Source organism: Apostichopus japonicus, chromosome 6 (genome assembly GCF_037975245.1).
Source record: "Apostichopus japonicus isolate 1M-3 chromosome 6, ASM3797524v1, whole genome shotgun sequence".
Lineage (NCBI taxonomy): Eukaryota > Metazoa > Echinodermata > Holothuroidea > Aspidochirotida > Stichopodidae > Apostichopus > Apostichopus japonicus.
The window spans coordinates 7,620,291-7,641,845 of record NC_092566.1 but is presented as its reverse complement, the minus strand read 5'-3'; the positions used below and the strand labels follow the sequence as shown (position 1 = coordinate 7,641,845).

General features: G+C 37.1%; 1 protein-coding gene and 2 long non-coding RNA genes across 3 annotated transcripts in view; 1 reads left to right on the top strand and 2 right to left on the bottom strand.

Annotated features, from left to right (window-relative positions):
- Positions 1–9,359, bottom strand: part of LOC139968835 (uncharacterized) — a 22,189-nt gene extending 12,830 nt beyond the window's left edge. The window contains exons 1-2 of the long non-coding RNA XR_011793546.1: positions 6,903–9,359; positions 6,094–6,158 (exon numbers count right to left, since the gene is read on the bottom strand). This is a non-coding gene — a long non-coding RNA (uncharacterized lncRNA). The remainder of the gene's footprint in view (positions 1–6,093; positions 6,159–6,902) is intronic.
- Positions 1–21,555, bottom strand: part of LOC139968848 (uncharacterized) — a 190,391-nt gene that overhangs the window by 92,278 nt on the left and 76,558 nt on the right. The window lies entirely within an intron of this gene.
- Positions 3,053–21,555, top strand: LOC139968833 (chymotrypsinogen A-like). Its single transcript, XM_071973337.1, has 6 exons — positions 3,053–3,342; positions 5,019–5,136; positions 9,419–9,605; positions 11,585–11,789; positions 14,283–14,587; positions 15,352–21,555. Exons 2-6 carry the CDS (start codon positions 5,035–5,037, stop codon positions 15,774–15,776), a joined length of 1,224 nt encoding a protein of 407 aa, XP_071829438.1. The 5' UTR covers positions 3,053–3,342; positions 5,019–5,034; the 3' UTR covers positions 15,777–21,555.

The following is a 21,555-nucleotide window of genomic DNA, read 5'->3' as shown; positions in this document are numbered from 1 at the left end:
TTCATGATAAGCTGGCTGTCACATGGTGAGAACACATTGGTTCTACTTGTCTTACCTAATGGTAATATTTATACAACACATGTTTTTGTAAGGAAGTTAAATTTATTTTACTGAAACTGAGTGTTATATGTCGAGCATTCAGTAGCGATTTTTTAGTATCTTTCATAACAAGACAAAAATGCTGATATGAAGTTGTGCCTAGCACACTGATTTGGAGAGGCAACCAAACGTTTTAGGAGGGGCACAAGATATGTGCCCGGTAAACTGTGAAATGTCTTTACACATTATGGTTGTAAAAATGGGAGATACATTGATCTGCACGGGGGGGGGGGGTAGGGGATAGGGGGTGAGGGGAAAGTGACACGAGCCTGAAAATGTGATGTGCAAAAGCAGGACCATTTAACAGTTGCGCACTGTGAAGTTTAGGAGTCACTAACCATACTTTCTTGTCTGTCTGTCTGTCTGTTTTATTTGTGTATTTTTTATGTTTTCTTGGGGAGACGGGGGGGGGGGTGTGAGATAAGGTAAGTTGGGTAAATACGTGTACTTTCCAATCTATGTATTGTGGACCTTTCAAACTAAGAGTTCCATTACAAATTTAATAAAGCTTATACAGTGATATCATGCGGTTCTCTATTATGACACCGTAACTTCTAATTGCATATACAAACTTTATTTCTGGTTTGAAGTATAACACTTAAAGTCTATGAAATAAGAAATGCTCAAGTCACATTACGTCAGTTTATTTATTTTAGTATCATACTGTTTCACGTAACATTGATAAGCCTCCTCACAGTTTTGAGCACAATTGAGAGCAGTGAGGTGCACAGGATCCCAAGGTGAGGGAGGGGATTCCAAATCCCCACCCAACGACCCCCCCCCCCCCCGGTTTTAGCTCAGATCTGCTCCCTACTACTGATATATATATATATATATATATATATATATATATATATATATATATATATATATATATTTATATGCTAGCAAAATTCTTGAAATTCCTTTCGGTCTACCATAAAGGCAGTACAAAGTCTAACTAAATATATATATTTAGAAACTGACCGTCGCCCTACAATCAAACACGTGGGTGTGATTGCTGCGTATATAAAGAAAACTACACAATCTTTGTCATTTTCCTTTGCTTCCGTCAGTGAATATTATTTCGGAAACCCCGCTCATCCTTTCAAAAGGGTTTAGTGTTCCCACAGAATTCTCACGTTACAATGTACTCGATATATGGGTTAACTTTATGAATGATAAGGTATGCAGAGGTTAAAGAGAATTTAAAGTTTTACAGATCCATTTAATAACTATTGCAAGCAAATTAATTCTTAATAATAGTCACTCCTGGTAAAAACTCTACTGCCTCTCCAAAAGAAGTCATGTTGAAGAGAAAGATGGCCTTTATGCAAACTCCACAAAGTCTGTTTAAACATGTACATTTGCCCATTTCCACTAGAAGGGAACATTTAAGACACTTTTACTATTTTACTCATATAATAAGTGCTGGCATGTCGCTGAAATGTATGACCAATAAGCTGCTAGAATCTTTATGATCATAGCAGATAGTGTATTGATTGAACTACCTCATTCGCCCTCCCCAACCATGCCCCACCCACCACCCCCAAAATAGACTAAAATGTGAGAAAACTATGGCCGATCCGTGATTAAGATGGCAGCATGCTGCGGTGTTTAAGCAACTATTAGCATACTAAAATAAAAGCCGCCCCCATTAGAAAAAAATCTTTACACATGATACATAAAAATTTATATTGGGTCAGCACAAAACTTCACTCTTTATTGGCTTTACGCCATAAAGAATTTATAGTGTTCAATAAATTAATGTACCAACAGATTTCGTGGAACTGGTCCGGATAAGCCTGTTTCACAATCTTTAATACTGTGATATGCTTATACCTTTTTGCGTTTACACAAATTACGAAACAAATAATTAAAATAACTGGGTTTTTTTTATTATTTTTTTTACCATATTTATTATTACGCAGGAGAAATTGTTTCTATGACGGAGGCTGGGTTTACAGTGCATCATCATATTATAGCCAAGGCTCAAATTCACTGAAGCCTACATTCTAAACTTTTTTTTTCACATCAATGATCAAATTAGTTAGGACGTTGTAAACGACGACCAATTGTAAGAATGATCGAAGTCACGTGACTGATACTTTCTAGGTCGGCGGGAGAAAATATTGGCGAAGATGTTAGTTACCGATATACCAAACGAACAGGAATGGATCTACGTGTGTTAAAGTACATATGAACCACGACTCGGTATTTTGATGAACGATATACGGCTATTTTTCGAGCAAGCCCTCAACAGGCTGGTAACCAGGCCGGGCACAGTTCCAAGCAACCCCACCTTAACCCCCGCGATAAATACTGCGCTATCACCTTGTGTACGAAAACTTCACAAGTTACAGGTAACGAGTGTTTGTGCCCCTCCTTAAATTGTTGGTGCCCCTTCTTAAATTGTTGTTGCCCCTCTTAAATTTGTGGTGCCCCCTCTTGCTGGTGCCGCTCCTTAAATTGTTGGTGGTATGCTGTGTTACATTGGATAAAGATAAGGAAAACTATGATTCAGGCGTGCACGCATCCCTCCCCCAACCCCCCCCCCAACCCCCCTCCACACACACACACATACCCTCTTATAGCTAATATAATGAAAATCCAAATAATCAGAAATTGCAAATCTCATGTATACCACGATCCAAAAATAGCATTGTAGGGTATCCAATTTTGTCGGACTGGCAAGAACAAAATCCTTACTATCATGCTATGAATTAGTCATTCCCTCGCAAGAAATTAATTCCCACTTGGTTATAATTATTTACTTTTTTTTTTCCTTCTCTAAAACGGATCTTCCGCCACAGGATTACGATTCATGTCAAATTGCCATGCATGATATTAGGGGTATTGATGTCGTCCGGAACACTCCGGACAAAAGCACGAGAAATCAACCCTCGACCTCTGAAAAACATGACGTCATCGCGGGGGAATTTTGTTTGATCAGGCTCGGTGAGCTATAAAACGTACATATGCAAGCAGGTCGATCTACACTGCAGTTGTAAACTTCGATTGTTCCACATGTGACCTAGCATTTACAATAGTTTGTACGGTTCACAAGGAATATTTTTGTTTTCATCGCGTTAACAATCAGATAACAGGAGAAACTATTGTGCGGTTAATAATACAACAGAGATCATACTTTGCCCAGAACCTCGGTTGGGTATAAAAACTTTTGTTTCAACAAAACAGCCACTACAAACGACCAAAACCAGAGAGTTATGCAACAATTTTTGATAAGGGAGAGGAAAGCACAAGGTGATTTTTTTCTTATGTTTGTCTGTAGTAAATTATTATTAGCTTAGCTTTGTTATTATGTAGTTTGGTACAGTGCATTCCGTGTTTATGTATATATATATATATATATACGTATATATCCTGTATTTCACATGGTTAAATTAAATACGCAGGTATTAGCGATTTGACAATTAAACGCCGTAATGTGAAATATATATATATATATATACATATATACATAAATATATTGGAACGAGCAGGTATTCCATCTGATATTTGTGATAGTGCTAATAAGGCATACTAGTATATATAGGCTACTAACATTATTTTACATAGTAAGTTAAACATTACAGTTATACATTATACAATTAAGCTAACGTCTGTGTATGGATTTTTCCTTCAGAAAAACATGAATGTTTTTCCCCCTTCTTTTTGCTAATCGTTAGTGAATGTTATGGCATATTTTTAAGACTGATGTAATATTTTATGTATTATTTCTGGCAATTGAAATGGTTTTTGCATGATATAAGAACGTTGCTGATGTAACAAGCTTAACTTAGCATTCTTCCTGGTTGATTCCGAAGATTGTTTTTATTTTAAAACAGTTGCAATCGAGCTCATGGTTTTTTTTCAATGATCATGGAATTTTGCCAGTATATATATATATATATATATATAATTGAAATCGTAATTAGTTGTAATGTCCAGAACATTGAAAAAACTTCCAGCCTCCACCGGGATTCGAACCCGGGCCTCCCGCTTTATATGCGGACACTCTAACCAACTATAGGCTATGGACGCTGATTGTATGTCCAGAGGTTCGAAACCGGTAAGGAAGGTCGTAATTCCACTGTAGACATTTGTCACCTGTATCGAACAATACTAGTTCTGTTTTTGGTGACATATTTGCCTTACTCTAGAGATCAAACATGATTCTAACCAACGTATATATATGTGTGTGTATATATACCTGTGTGTATATATCGAAATTTCAGTTGCGCTTGTATATCCTATAATTTGACAGTTTCTTGGTCTAATGAGTTTGTTTATATACACCGCTGGAAATGAATCGACTTTAAAGACCGTAAGATTGAAAGGATTATTTCCTGCCAATGGCATAGTTTTTTCACGTTGCGGTGAAAGGTGAAGTTTTATAGCGTATTACACACTTTTAACCGAATTAATCACCAGCAAACTTCGAGCACCATATAAAAGTGTTAGCATAGTTTGTCAAAGTTCGTCAAAGCTCGTAAAAAAATATATTACCAAAAAAAAAATTGTCAAAAGTTTGCTCCAAAACTCACCGACGTTTTCGAACAATTCTAAAAAAAAAAAAAACGGAACCGAAAACAATTCATTCTGTTATTTTGACCGAAGATAGGTTGTTAGATGGGTTTAAAAAAGGGTTTAAAGAGTTCTAAAGTCCGTCGATTGTTGTTGATTCAATCTTGTGGTTTTCATGGTGAGGTGTAAATATTTTCACAAGTCAAACTGTTAGAGTAACACGGCACACAACCATTTACAATTGGCTATATAGTCTATGACATGAAATGTAAGCCTTTACAATCCCCCATACATGCGCTTCTAGTCGATATAGATCTAGAAAACTGTTTCTCTGTTTCCTATCCTTTCATTTTGCAAATTTTGTGAGATAATATTTTAGTGGGGTTTTATTTTGTTTTCATTTTCCATAACAGCAATAGCAACAGTATCATGGCCACGAAAACTTCAACATGCGAGATTTCATCACTAGTGATGTTCTTCATATTTATATATGCACTTGAACAGACCAACGCAAGCGTCTTTCCGAGGAGGGTAAGTGTTATCAATTACAATTCGAGTGTTACTTTGCCTTTCTTGTATGGGTTAGTTAGAGAAGGGGCGGGGGGGGGGGGCGGGGTTGTCAGGGGATATAGTATACTGTTGTTGACGCGTGGTACTCAATCAGTTCTACCACGGGTCCAGAGTGAAATCTTGCGTAAAGCACAGGGTAAAAAGGGAAACCCCAAATCGGAGTATATCTAAATTAAAGGAATATGTAAGGTATACGTCGTTAGCATATGTTCAAGTCTAAGGCCTAATACAGGACGGTATATATAACCGATAGCACACGATCGTGTGGACCGATTGTTGTCTTCACCTCGGACCGAATCGAATCGAAATCGGGCCGGATTACCCCGCGGGTCGTCTAATGAGAATCCCTTGTGTAGGCCTTTATATATTGTATCAGGAATAGCATACTAACGTTAACAGTCTGTTGGGTTCAAGTTGAGTTTGATAGCGTGGTTGGGATTATTCGCCATATTTAATCTCCACACAAATGTATTATTCATTACACGTATATATTCAGGTTCGAAGGAAACGTCGTTTATTTTTCTCCAAAGGTGTTATCTATGTGAATAATATAGTGGTTTCTGGGCGACGGACGTTTAAGAACTGATTGGAATTAATAATTATTTAAGTATTTACTTAAGTTAATGTGATGAACCAATGCCAAACCCGGTGTAATAGTCTTGCCAATACGATTTGTCAAAACAAAACAAAAAGCATTATGTCATAGAAGTCTCAAACGTGTTGCAACTTTTAAAACTATATAATATCACCCAAACATCTCTGGATATAATTATTACTCCTTACAGAGTAGACAAAATCAATATTTTTTGTATGGTTCCATAAACACATTGATAATTCTAATTTAACAGCCTCCATGTACGTAAATAAACCGTCATTGTACAGTAGATGAAAATGGAAAAAAAGATAATTCTACGATACCTCTGTGTGTAGACTTTTTGCACCTGCATATACGGAATCGAGCATCTGACGAAATGATGTGACACCTTTAAAAAAAGTAGGGGCCAAAAAAAAAAAAGAACCTGCAGTTTATTAGATTTCTATTAGAGGTGAATTATTTGTTAAAATTGCCAAAAAGTTTAACCCTAATAAGAATGAAATGAAATCTGCCAGAGTCGCTTAAGGTGCAAAATCAAACAAATTAAATATCCACGGGAGGTCAATCCATATTGACATACAGACAACCAAATACTTAACAACGGCGGGTAGATGTATGTATGGTTGGAGATGCATGCATGGGTGACTCTTTTCTAAGAATCGCCTGGAATGTTTATAACCTGCAAAGGATTCCCGCTTGTCGAAGATTATATTTACTCGTTTTGTGATGTCTGATCGGGCTTCCCTTAAATTTTTTCAGCAAGCATTGAACGCGATGTGACATATACAGTCTTTATTTAGTGTATATACCTGTATAAAGGCAATGGGTTTCTTTATAGCCTATCATAGTTTATCGTGTGTTTAGTGCGGAGCCTACATAACCATATCGGCTACATGTCACCGTACTAGGGCCTATACTGTAAAGCTGTTAATGTCGCCTAATACATGCACATAAACATTTATAGATAGGCCTATATGCCCTAGCATGCAAACTGCGAACACGTGTTGATTCTGTTTAACCACCTAACTGTCAAAACTCATGAAACGATAATGTATAGAAAGTAAATAATGGAACAATATTGGTTTGAAAAATAAAATGACAACAATTGAATAAGTAAACAGCTTCCTTTTACCTGTGATAAAATTTCTGTTATGACTTTTCATCATGAAATAATCGTAGTTTAACGGAAGAAAGACAATCATAACAATGGACTATTCCAAGAAGTCTGGTAAAATCATTTCCCGTAGTGAAGAGAACTGGTCAGAAGAGTAAACAATTCAGTAAGGTGGTTGACTTCCTCAAAACAATAATTGTCAACTTGTTGCTTCCATTTGACCGCAGCACCATGCATGGAACGCGGATAAACCTGAGTTAGAAAGGGCCAAATGACGCAAGGACCGCTTAGTGTAGTAGACAATTAGATTTATGAATATGTCTTTAGAAAGAATTTGTCGTGGTCTGGTGGTCAATGCAGTAAGGGTGACCATATGAAATGAGGACAGTGCACTTTTTTTTTACTTACAATGGATTTACGTAGCACCCAGTTGGGACATTTTCTTTATAAACTGTATACTTTCATGGTAGCCTACGCCTTAAAGCACTTGTACCGATAGATATGAGCCCTATGAATATACCCTGTTTGTATTACATATATGTTCAAAACTGTTCATAGCGTCCGTCGGGTTGCTATGGAGCGTGACATGGAAGTACCATGTAGAGCGCTTACAATATAGCAATAAAAACTTATTCCAACTGGCTGATGTGTATATAAGGACGTATGTTAACGTTAATTCACTGTAATGTTCATCTGTATTATATGACACATGACCTCTCTTGATATACTTCAGTAGATACTATTGTTCGTGAAAAAAGTATCAAGTAGATTATCGGAAAAACTCACTATCATATGCGTATCCAAATAGCTGACCTAGAGATTGTTATCCAATGTGACGTCAGAAATATCACCACGCACCTTCCACAACCGAGAAATACATTCAGCCTTTTCAGTATATTACATATCTGTATATACATATAACCATAGATATTATCACATTGAGCAAGATAAATTATGACGGTGCTGACTGAATAATGTGAAAGAGTTTATTATAAAAAGAATCAATAAAGATCATATCTTCGAGGAGTGAATGTTCGCTCTTTTATCAACCAACGAGTGAATTCCGCATGTACAGATGTAGCTTTGAAAACGCAGAGTTAGTGTCTACACTCTATAAGAGAAAAACGTTGGAAGAAGTCACTCATGAAATGAAGAGTGAATTTAACTACTCTAAATTGAATGATTATCGCGTGGACACTCTAAAAAGAGTGACTTATCACTCTTTGGAATAGAGAATGCATTAATTCAATCGTTGGAGCTAGATAATTCCAATCGCCTATAGAGTACTGTTTAATCTTTCAATCGAACAAACAAAATAGCAGTGGACGTTTCGGTGAAAGTACAAATTCTATTGTTGCCCAATCGTTGACTGGAACAGGGGAAACCGTGGCAGGGGTTATAGTACAACGCAACTACTCTCTATTCGCTATAACGAATAAGAAATAAACGATAAAACTGAAACACATACAACCTATAGACAAAATGTAGAAATGTAAAGGCTCCCTGGTAAAACTACCTCAGTTAAAGGGAACATATATTGTCATTAAAATTGTGGTATAATAATAATAATCCAATCGTTGGTTAAAGTGACCTTCACGAACCAAAGTATCTTCCTCACGTTCCCTGATATAAAGGTCGATAAACTGCACGAACTGGTTTCAACATCACGTCGAACGCAATTTCCCCCAAAATACGTAATTCAAAGAATTTTGTTTGTCCTATATGAACCCATAAAATAGTTAGAAAGCTCTACCAACTTGGACAGATAGAAGTCTGACTCAATGCGGGCGTCCATTTTTTACTGTGGGCCGTCTTGTCGGTACAAACAACAGTGGACATTTTTTCACACTTTTACAGTAAAAATATTCACAACAGAGTAATACCCACAGGGGGGTCAATTAACCAAACACATTTTCAAACGTTCAATCAAATATACTATAATACGTTCTAAGTCGTTGATTTGTATAACGGTTAACCTTGTTCAAACTGACTTCAGAACCCGTTATGTATATAGTTATTGGTGCATAACCCACAACTAAACAGGAACTAATATGGGCTTCACCGTGGAATTCTCTATGCAAACTGTATAGTAATGCGTGTCTAATGATATTCTGCCATACGTCTGTACAGATTTAGTCAACCTACGTGATGTGGTGGCGTCTTTTTCCTCCTTCAACTGGTCCTAGCAGGTCCTACCCACAAATATCGTTCCTAAGCCTGGACCCTGCCCTAGCTGGTCGGCTTCCTATCACATCCTTAAATCATGACAATTTCCCTTCCTTTTGCACCCCCCTCCCCCCCCCCCCGTCCACACACTTCTAAGAAAATAAAGCCGCAAAGTTTCTTTTTTGTTTCACACGCAGTATTACCAACCCAGAATATTGATCTCGAAGTCCCGCCCCCCCCCCCCCACCATACCCCTGTCCTCCCTCTCTCCTCCCTACTATAGTTCACATTCTACTCCTCGTATTCATTATTCATGTATGGCAGCTTCAGATTTATAATAATTAAGTTGTCTTTATTGATTTCAACAGAGACTAGAAGATATTCCGAACGAAACCTACCAGCAAAATGAATTTGACACGTTAACTTTAATGGATAGATTGAAGCGGCAGATATGGGCAGGATGGACGCCGAAAGAAGTGAGGGCGCCAGAGGAAATTGTTTCCTCCGATTATTCTGATTTTCTAGAACAGTTATTAGAACGAAATGAAGACAGAAGTGAGTGAATATAATTTGGCAAATACTTTTAATCAACATTTAAGGCCCATTTTTGGTCTTGATTCTCTCTTTCTTTTTAATGCAATGTGTTATTTAATAGTGCACCTGAAGCGAACCTTTATTGACCTAAGAGCAGCCCGGGGGGGGGGGGGGGGGTGGTATAGTCTGGTTCCTCAACATTGAGGCTACTTATTTTTCTTCTTCTTCTTCTTCTTCTTCTTCTTTTTCTTTTCGTGATTTGGAGTTATTCTGAAATGTGTCAATAAAGGCAAAATATAAATTTACAATTTTTTTTCAAATCCGTATTGCGTTTAACACTGGAACTTTACCCAGCCTTTCCTACGTTGAAGCCCCCATTAACCTTGCAATATTATAGGATATCACAAATTCACATAGTGTATCTCTCTTTGCAGATGAATAAGACAAAACTGGTCATTTTTGCGATTGAAATACTGCAATACTTTCAAATACTGCAAAGAACAGATCAATAAAGCGACTCTGGTTTTCATAGTTTGCCAATAATGTTAATTTTTTCAACAAAAAAAAGCAATAATAATAATAATGACGTCATCACGTGATTACTCACAATGATTAAAACGAAATGAATTCAGCCTGCATCAGATTTTTTTCTCAATTTCCTTCTATCATTTAGAAACCCTCAGTTTATTGCAGTCATGCACTGACACAAAATTATGAAATATCTCTAGACTATATTCTCTAGATTTGAACAGGAAAAGAAATGATCAGTGCAGACTCCAAGATAAGGAGATATTTATCATTTATTTGGAAGAAGGAATATAGGCATAACATATGAATATCGCATATATATATATATATATATATATATATATATATATATATATATATATATATATATATATATATATATATATATATATATATATATATATATATATATATATATATATATATATATATATATATATAATATATGCGAAGTGTTGATATAAAGACCGTAAGTCTCTAAATAACGAGAGATCATTTCCTGTATAAAATGCACTGTAGGTAGTTTCGGACATGTAAGTAACCCACAAACTAGCAGAAAGCGGTCCGATTTGTTCGAATTTGATATGATAAACAAGTCTTTCAAGTTTATTTTGCGGAATCATTTACCCTACCCTATGTTATTCATGGAATGTGTAACCATATCCTTTAAGACCACATATTTATCCATCATAAGGTGGGTACCTTCATTTTGAGAAAACCATCATTGTTGGTTCACTTGTGGATTACGTAACGTTTCGAGATATGCAACAACAACAACAACAAAAATACTTAACGCTTGGCATTATCAGGCCTGACGAGAAGAAGTGGGTGGGGGGGCCAAGGAATTTATGCCGGTGAGCCCGTGTTCAATAACTGGGCCCGGTACAAAATGACAATGTGTTCATACCATACTTATAGAACAAAGAAGACTTGAAAAAGAGGGTCCAATGACATAAGTTGTCCTCGGGCCCATCTTGGTTATTGACAGCTCTGGGCATTATTACTTCATTAGCATATTATTAGTTTCAACAGACTATAGTAATCGAAGAGTTAAAGCTATTGTACCATTTGAATCCTAAATTGGAAATTTGTTTTATCTTCGACCGTCAATTTCCAATTTCTACTTTCAGAAAATACCATCCGATACACACAGAGAACACAGTTACTATTGTACACCTTAAAGTTTTGTACCAATGTAAAAACTGGATCGTGCTATAAATCGGTAGCATGTGCTATTATAGGATTACAGTAAGAACTGAGGATATGTGGAATCCCAAAAAAATCCAGTTTGATGCATGTGTTTTTTTTATCATATTCAGTATCAGCACGATCCGGTTTTACTATGGTACCGCAAAACATTCATATTTACAGTAGTTACTGTAATCTCTGTGTGAATCGGTTGAAAATACACATTCACAAATGTTTCTTGCATTATAATGTATCAACTTTGTTTTTTCTTCTTTTTTTGACAGTCGAGTGGCAGCCACCGACGATCTGTGGGATTCGCCCAGAAGACGAAAACATGATTCGGAGAGGACGTATCGTGGCGGGAATCAAGACCACGAATCGATGGCCCTGGCAGGTTCAGTTGTATAACGTATCGTCTGGCGAATCCGCCTGTGGGGGTACTCTTATCAACGAAGAGTATGTGGTGACCGCCGCTCATTGTATCAAAGGGTAAGTGGCTCACTTGTGAAGAGGTTTAGCCAGATTTACAACAAAAAAATCGGGGAATAGTAAGAGAGGGCCGGGCGACAAGCTACTTCGTGAGGAGACAAAGCATGAGATGATGAGATCTTTAAGAGCTAGCTCAAATAGATGGATAGACACGAAGAAAGTGGTCTTGGGCTACAAGGTGCACCTGTAGGCCCCTTTTCTCATGTTGTTTTACAATGTCACAAGAAGCTAGCCTTGCCTGTGATAGGGCATCACTGTTTCCTTTATACCCACCTACTAACCTCCTCCCATTGAACCCTCAATACAAATAACCACACGTACTGAACTAGCCACTTTTACTATTACATTTATTATCATTATTATTCTTTTTTCTTGGACCAAAAGTTGTTTTCGCGGAACAAACATTACGTTCTTTAAATTTGCAATATGACCGTCTTAATTCCTCTTTCGTTCTGCTGACACCGCGGAAATATCGAAATTGGGTTTAGCCAGGTTTAACCGACTCTGCGCAATGTATATCTATATATCAATATTACGTAAGTTTGATGATCATTCTATGACGTCACATATTGATATGACTACGTTGCCACGACAACATGTGTTCTATTTATTTACATTGTTGGCAAAACGTCTTAGCTTTTTTTGGAAAGTAGTTTATAATAGTTGGTTTCTGTTTTCCTTCAATCTCTCTGTTGGCAAGCTCGCGAAGTTCACCGTAAAGTTAACAAATGAGATACCCAGAAAATATCCACCCGTAATCAACCCCTAACGACTCCATTTTTAATGCGCCTCCTCCCTACTTCTTTCTCAGAAAACTTTATCTCAATTCGAAATAATATTATCCAAATCAAATTATTATTCGCATCAAAATAACGGTTGGCAACAGTCGCATTTTGTGGGGCTGAAATTTATGGATGCTGAATTGGGCGTTGTAATGCAAAAAGCTCTGATAAAGACTGGTTGTGTTCTTCTGCGAAATTATTACTAATAGTCCGTTGCTTTTTCAAACTAATATCGACACCTACATGTCATATAACTTTCATATCATTATTACATAGGTCTTATACCGTGTACTTTGCATATCGAAAACGGACGAGAAAAATAAAGTATAACACAATCATTATACTAATTGTGTGAATATGACGTAAAGAGGAATGTTGTTATATAACGTTATTACCATGAAAACCAACCAGCCGCTTTAAGGATATGATATTTAATATAATTTTTTATTTTGTTTATTGGTTACCATCAGCATAATTGCTTGGTTATATTGTAAACATAAAGAAAATTATTATCATGTTAGATGGTCGACGTGCAAGAGTAGCCAACATTTTTTTTTTCTATTTTTGGATTCCGCGGTTTAAATAAGAAAATTAAAAACCAATCACATGTTGCCTCAAAATAAGTTCGTCACACGCGAATAATCGAAAGTGTAAAATCATCATTCCCAGAAACAAAGTTGCTCTTTCTTGAGTCTTAATCTGCTTAAAAGGTTATCTACAATACATTCTCTACAAATCTGTATCCGTTAAAAGGTTGGCCTTAAATCTCTTAAGTTTTCAAGTGTTTCTTGAGGATTTTGCCTGCAAAAATTACCTCAAACTTATAGAGAGGGGGTTTTAGCAAATATAATGTGTCTGCAATTAAGAAAAAGGTTCTGACAGTAACATTTAAAGAGGAATTAAGAACTTGATGTACTAACTTCTTTAACACATGTATTGTCAATTTACAACATACAAACACAGCAAAAGAAGTCACTTTGAATTTATTGAAAGTTGGAAGGGATACATAAATCAAGATATAAAATGATCAATTCACTATAGTGATGTGGTCGAGTGGATAAAGGCGGTGGCAAAATCCACGTTATGGTGGCATTGGGCAAAAAGAAGAAAAGCCGGTGGCATAAGAAGCAATGAAACCTATAGGTTCTGGGGAGCCATGTGTCCGATCGCTCATAGGCCAACGTGGTTTTTTCGTGCTGGAGAAATCCACCGTTTACCCATCTAAAATGGTTTTCTAAATTGTAAAAAAAATATCCCAATTGAGATAAAAAAAAAAAAAAAATTGGATAGCCACCCGATCGGAAGTATAAGTAATAAGGTATGCGGCTTCTACCATTATGTACATGTGGCTGAATGCTTACCATCGTAAATTAAAAATATAATATGCAAATATATCATTTTTAATGTTTGATAGTAATTAATACACGTTAACCGATTTAAAAAAAAGAGTGTCTTATTTACACTTCGTAACGGTTTTACTTGAACATTCGAAATGAGCAGAAATTTTACCGTCATCAATTAAAGGGGTACTCTGCATGAAAACAGCAAACTAGAAGCATGACCAAATAAGGTCACATATAGAAACTTCAAAGTTAACGTTGCATGATTGAACTTTGTACGGGAGCAAGAGAAAGAGAGAGAGCCAATGGTATTGTTTAGCCAGAACATTTTATTTTCTAATTCCGTAATTGTTTTCTCTGTCTTTCAACAGATTTAACTATCACAACGAACTAATCGTAAGAGTGGGAGATTTAGACACGTCGAGTGTCGATGGGTTTGAAAAAGATTTTGAAATGGATTGTGTGCATATTCATAAGGGATACGTAGTAGCCAATCAGCAGAATCCTTCCCTTGGGGTCATTGATCATTATGCAAACGATATCGCACTTATTAAACTCCATACCAGCCCTGATAATTATATTACCGTCAGTGCCGAGGTGATGCCAGCGTGCCTACCAGAGAAGGATGAATTCCAACCTGGTGCTGAATGCTTTGTGACAGGGTGGGGTTACACAGGTATGTGAAGGATCTATTTAGTCACCATTGTTTGAAACCGTAGACCTTTTTTAGTCTCATCTCGTTTTACCAACCCACCCCCCCCCCTCCTCGCTCGATCCCTCACCCTCTCCAACACCCAACACACTTATTTCCCTCTGTTCTTTCCCTTTCTTGTTAGTATTATACTAGGGGAAGGGAATATAGGGGGATGGGATGGGAATAGGGAAACTGAGTATATTATGGTGAATATGCAGTCTCTTTACAAGCAACATCGATAACAGTTATGCTTCACATCAAAATTGACAATTTCCAAAATTGAAGGGGGAATTTTTTTATCCATGTCCAAATCACCCTCGCGTCCTCTATTTGGAGACTTGAAACATTAGTATACATTAGCGTATGAAGACTTTCTTCCCCTCCCCCCTGAAAATTAGTATTATTTTTCTTTATCCCATATTTGCTTTCCCCCCCCCCCCTATTGGACCCTCTGGGCTATTAGGGTTATAATGCCCCGGCCGTCGCTAGTCAGGGGTACCAACACACCCACAACCCCCCCCCCCCCTCCCCATGCCCGTCACCCAGTCCACATTTAGTAGTATCGATTACGCTGTTTGTCTACTACAGTGTCCTCAACTCGTAGATGCATAGTTGCAAATCTCTGAGTAGCTTATTTTAAGATTTCGTGAATGATATTTACATAGATAAGAGTGTGTGGTTGACACCTCTCAAGTAAATACAGTTAATAACTCATACGTTTTCTGGTCTGTTTTTTTTTTGCTTAGATTTTGCAGACTACTTATACGATAATCAACCGGAAGTCCTTCGCGAAGCCAGAGTACCACTCATACGTAATTCGAGGTGTAAAAAGCTTGATCTGTACAGGCCAAAACTAAACCCAAAGAAGTTCTGTGCTGGTTATTTATCGGGCCCAGTCAGAGCAGACACCTGTAAAAAGGACAGTGGCGGCCCACTGGTGTGCAAGTCACCCGACAACAGGTGGAAGCTGTGGGGTGTAACCTCGGAGGGCGAGAATACGTTTTGTGAGGAAAGTCCCGACGGCGCGACGCCCGGTATTTACACGAGGGTAGATAAGTATCTTTATTGGTTGAAACAAAGAATGACGTCATCGAAATGTCCCCCAGTACCGCTGGCACCCGGCGCCCGATCAGACGTGTTTCCACCACGACCGGTTCGATCGCCATCTTGAGCCTAGTCCAGCCACTTAAAATAAAGAGCCGTCTTTTATTGGCGCTTAACGTGGAATCTAGTCAGTGATCTGGCAAATTTCCTGACCGACCTGAAGATTTGAATAAAAAGTCGTTTGTTTGGCAGGTCTGACCATGGTGAAGTTGGTATTCAACGTTAAGTTATCGATGGATATATGGGTAAAGGTTTGCCCTTTTTCTGATCAAACTGGTGCTATATGAGTCATCAGTATTGCTCCAAACCAATCCTGCCTAGAGACAGTTTTACTATGCCGCCCTCAAAAATATCTTTCCTATTTGATGCGTTGAAGGATCTAATTCTTAGTTTCTCGCTCTGTGGGTATAATTCAGGAGACAATTTAATTTATTTCCTATCCGAAGGCTTCTTATATAGAGTGACACTTTTAAATATGGTATACCTTCCAGTATGGCATCAGACTATCCTTTGTAGCTAACAAGCTGCTTACCGACAACAGCATGTAAATTCAATAGCCTATTTTGTTGAACGACGCCCAAAAAACTTGTTTGACGCTATCTTGAGGCAGTGTTTACAAAAGCGTGGGTTGTAGAGTATATACGCAATTGACTGTTTATTCTCATGCGCCCACCTACAGTGACTAATGGGTCTATGACATCAAGTGCAGATGGATGCATGCTTCGAGCCTCATACCCTTATATTTAGTATTAGGGTATTTTGCATTTTACCTTCTCAGATGTTACATTTTGCCGATGACCCCCTTTCACACACATCTCAAAACAATGCAAGTTTCTGCTGTTCCATACACTGGTGCTTTCGACTGTGGAACAAATAATGTATTCAACTTTCAATGATTTTATTCTTCAAACTTTCCTTCTAAAGCTTTCCTTTTCCTTTTCGACTATATATATATATAATATTTAATATTTATGATAACTAATATTACTATTTAAAATAACAACCACCAAATACTGTGATGGTATGGTATACCGTAGACAAGGTCGATATGTGCAATGGAATCAGTACTTACTGAGCCCGTAAAAAAGTAGTGAATATTCGTATACGTCGGGGAAAAAGTGGTTTGGAACTGGCCGGGAAAGGTTCGTATATAGAGGTTGGTTGGGTTGGTAGGGAGGGGTGCTTTGGTTGGTAGATATGGTTAGTAGGGATGGGTCGGAAGGGGCAGGCGTTAGTTAAGGGGATGAATTTGGTATGGCTAACAATGTAGTGAAAACAAGCATTTGGGGTGGGTGGGGTGGGGTGGGGAGGAGGGTACGCTATATGGGAATTATATTCCAGAAGAAATAACGTACACGTTAAGCTCAAATGACTTGCATTTTGTTATTGTGGAGTCACGACCTATGTGTCATGACCTCACAAACCTCTCAGTGATTCAATAAGACAAATGTATCCAAGCCACAACTTTAACCAAATTGATTTCGTATGAGGCAGAAAGGTGAGCAAATTTGTGGAACTTGTGGAAAAGGGTCGATGCTCTCAATTGCTGTTAAATCTATGTCCATTTAAACCAGGATGACAATTTATGTTAATTAGATCATTTTCCACATCCTGTTGGGGTTCTATGTGGTTAACTTATTGTATTAACACAATAGTACAGCATAAATATTAACCTCGGTTAAGTTGCCATATAATGTTGATTACTCTTAGCTTAGGCTACTCAACAAAGGTAATTCTGGTAGAACTACTGGTGACCTTTTTCCAGTGTGATCTTCCTTGCCTTGTCCAGGATACCCCTAGCTCACCATGACGAATTTTAGAAGCAGTGGTACTGACCTATCACCTATCAAGTGAATTGGTAAATAATCAAGTTACATGGCCAAAAAGTTAGCAACTCCCTGCACAATGTTAACTTACGAACGTCAATTGATAAAGGCAGTCACTCAGATTTCTCCCGACTTACGATTAATTTTACCCAGACTATATAAATATGACTTTATCATTATTGTCATTACCCCTATGGTTCGGGGAGGGGCGTGTCGGTGCCACGGCGGCAAGTCTAGAGTGTATTAAGGGCCATGTTTTGTTCATGGGGAAAGAATGGAGAAATTTAACAATTAATACAAAGTGCTTTGAGGGTGCATTAGTTTGACTTATTGATATATTGTAACGAGTAATTCTAGCTAGTTTTGGTTAAATCGGAGACAGACCAAACCCAGGTCACTGCTTTCAACTTGAATTAACTATTAATATATTAATAATCTGACCAAGAAATTGATCACAGTAGTGGAAATTGAACGAAAAACTCTTTGGTTGCATACTGAGCTTAAAGCAAAGCTTATTTTAAAAAACAATTTTTTACACAAAAATTGACCCAACTTCGTAATCACTTTATTTATACTGAGAAAGAATGCCCAATTATCCTACAAAAAGTTGGACATATTTCTAATCGCAGAGCGTATATTACAAAACGGAAATCGAAAAAAAAACAGGGAATTCGTTAGTTTTATTGACCTCAAAATTATCACTTTCATGAACATTCGGACAAAGCACAAACATGATATACTTTTTTATTTATTATAAAAGTATTCAAGAATGTGCAGCTAAGATAATCACACATCAGTGGATTGATATTCATTCCTGAAATTTAATTTTACATCTTTGTCTTTTAGAGTTAAAATGCAGAAATACTATTTTGTTAGATATCATCCATGAATTATCGTTAGATATTTCATATTCATAAAGCTTGTTGCAGCTAGGATATGAATTTTTTGTTTTTTTCTCTATTGCTATTTTGCATTTTATATTTTACAATAAATTATTGTTCTTTCTTTCATTATTTATTTCATTCAGATTGTCTTTATTATGTATATTTTTTGTTTTTTCTACTGCTTTGTTAATATCTTTCGTGCATTTCTTTTTGTATTTATCTCTCAGTGCCATGTATTTCCATTGTTTGCCTCTTTGTTGTTTTATATTTATATATATAAAGAAGAATTGTTAGTTTATTCTTTCATATGTACATATATATTACTTTTGACAGTTTCTTCCTCTGCCGTGCTTGAATATATTGGGCCCAACATATGAACGAGGTGTCTCAATTTTGTGTCCTTGTAATTTTGAAGAAGAAAGTGTTTTATTCAGTCTCACAGGTGATGGATATTTTCCAACCATGTGAGGAGATTGGCACAAGTTCCGCCTACCTACCCTCCCCCTCTCCTCCCCCTCTTCTCACATCAAAATGCCATGTAAATAAGACTATAAATTAGGACAATTGTCTACTTCGGCCCGCTGATGCTCTGATTGTTATTTCATTTTGGATGAGAATCTTTGTGTCCAGGGACTGTTTACCGTTGGGCTAGGTTGTAGTGGACCAGACAAAGAAGCTGAATAAAAGGGGGGGGGGTGAGGAGGAGGGGGAAGTTCTGGATTAGCATAATTTCAACTGAGTGTGAATAAATAAACAATTTGTTTCGACTGTCTCTTTAAATTTTATTGCAATCTATACACAAGTTAAAAGTAAGCATGGTTGCCTCACTATGAGGCTGCAGGTCCCCAATTTAAATCTTGTCTACCCTTCACGCCCCCCCCCCCCGTCCATCCCCCTCTAAGTAATCCGACCATGCCTCTATCTTTCCTCTCCAAACTTGGCCACTTACAACACTGATCTTTGCAATGGATTGTGCACTGCTCATTCATTTCAAGTTCTACTGTAACTTTCAACTATTCAGATTACATGCAAGCTTTTTTCTTGAATTTCCAATTTACCTCGAATTCTATCTTTCTGATCATGATTGGCTTGAGGAGGTCAGGTTGGGACTGCAGCCCGGGTTCAATAAATGGGCTCAGGATATGATGACGGCGATCGTGTAAATATGAGAAAAAGAACCTTTTCTCAATCATACTTAAATGAACTAGTACGTACGTGATGTTGTAGCCCAATTAACTTTCACAGTGACGTTAACCACCAACAAGGAGATTGTGGTATATACTTGGAATGTGAATAAAGATGAGTCAAAGAACGTTATCGAATTCGGTGTAGATCAAAGGATGTTTGAGGTCACCAGAGGTTAAAATCCGAAAGCCTCATAAAACACAGTAACTTCAGAAACAACCTTAAATGAGCTTTGTCGTAGAGGGTCAAAGGTCATTTCAGGTCAGCAGAGGTAAAGTTTTGAAGAGCTAGTCAACACTACAGTAGTCAACACAACAGTAGTCAACACTACAGGTACATGAGGGTTCAACTTCATACTTGGTCAACTTAGTGAAGTAGTAGAATTTTGTATAAAGCTAGATTTCCAAAGCTTTGATTCAATCCCCTTTTCACTCACCCTTTCTGACTTGCAAATGCACTTCAGATGAAAACAATTATCCAATTATCAGAGGACCCTGCTGGCCTCACCTCTTAATACTTCAAAAGGTCAGTGATACTGGCCCCAAATTTTAGCTTGTTAAAATTGATGAAAAGGTTTCAAAAGTACTTTCAAGTCTATTCTCAAAAATTTGAGTGTCCAGTTAGATAATACAGGGTCTCAGCAAGTGATATGATAACAAGGAGGATATCAATAAAATGTGTTTTAAAAGATAGAGCAGGATCAAGGGACCATTATTTGACTTGCTAGCACATTTGAGGCTAAAATCATGTTGACCTATAACTTTTGAAAGCAATTAAGACTGACCTAAGCTTTATTTTCATTATTCCCCTACTAACAGGTGTGGAGATATCAAACTTAAAAACATACATATCAAGGGACCATTATTTGACTTGCTAGCACATTTGAGGCTAAAATCATGTTGACCTATAACTTTTGAAAGCAATTAAGACTGACCTAAGCTTTATTTTCATTATACCCCTACTAACAGGTGTGGAGATATCAAACTTAAAAACATACATATCAAGGGACCATTATTTGACTTGCTAGCACATTTGAGGCTAAAATCATGTTGACCTATAACTATTGAAAGCAATAAAGACTGACCTAAGCTTTATCTTCATTATACCCCTACTAACAGGTGTGGAGATATCAAACTTATAAACATACATATCAAGGGACCATTATTTGACTTGCTAGCACATTTGAGGCTAAAATCATGTTGACCTATAACTATTGAAAGCAATAAAGACTGACCCAAGCTTTATTTTCATTATACCCCTACTAACAGGTGTGGAGATATCAAACTTAAAAACATACATATCAAGGGACCATTATTTGACTTGCTAGCACATTTGAGGCTAAAATCATGTTGACCTATAACTATTGAAAGCAATAAAGACTGACCCAAGCTTTATTTTCATTATACCCCTACTAACAGGTGTGGAGATATCAAACTATATATATCAAACTATCTAAACATACATACTCCTGTAGAAAATATTCTGGATTTGTTTCAAAGTGTAGAATGTGTTAACTTATATGCCTTAGTGTTCCAACAGATCTAAAATGACATTTTGGACATACTTCAAATAATTTTTTATTACAAATTGCTGAGAATAAATTTCTATACTTCTCACAAAGTTGTATTCATTCAACTCTTTTTGCTGAGTGATGAATTGAAATATTTGTACCCTCCCTACACCAAATCTAGTCATTGTTATATTAAAATTAGGAAAGTTTCAAAATCAGCTTTGAGGTATCAGAATTCCCTCGTCTTGTATCACCAACGTCTGCCATAGCGAGAATTTGCCAATGAGTCTAACATTTCATGCAATGTAACTGGGAGAGGGGGGGGGGGATATATGTGACCCACCATCTGTCCCTATTCCCCTCCTTCCAATGGTCTTTGTCTCTTTGTCTCATTTGTCTATTAACCCTGCAGGTTTGAATGGTGACAATTTCACCAACATT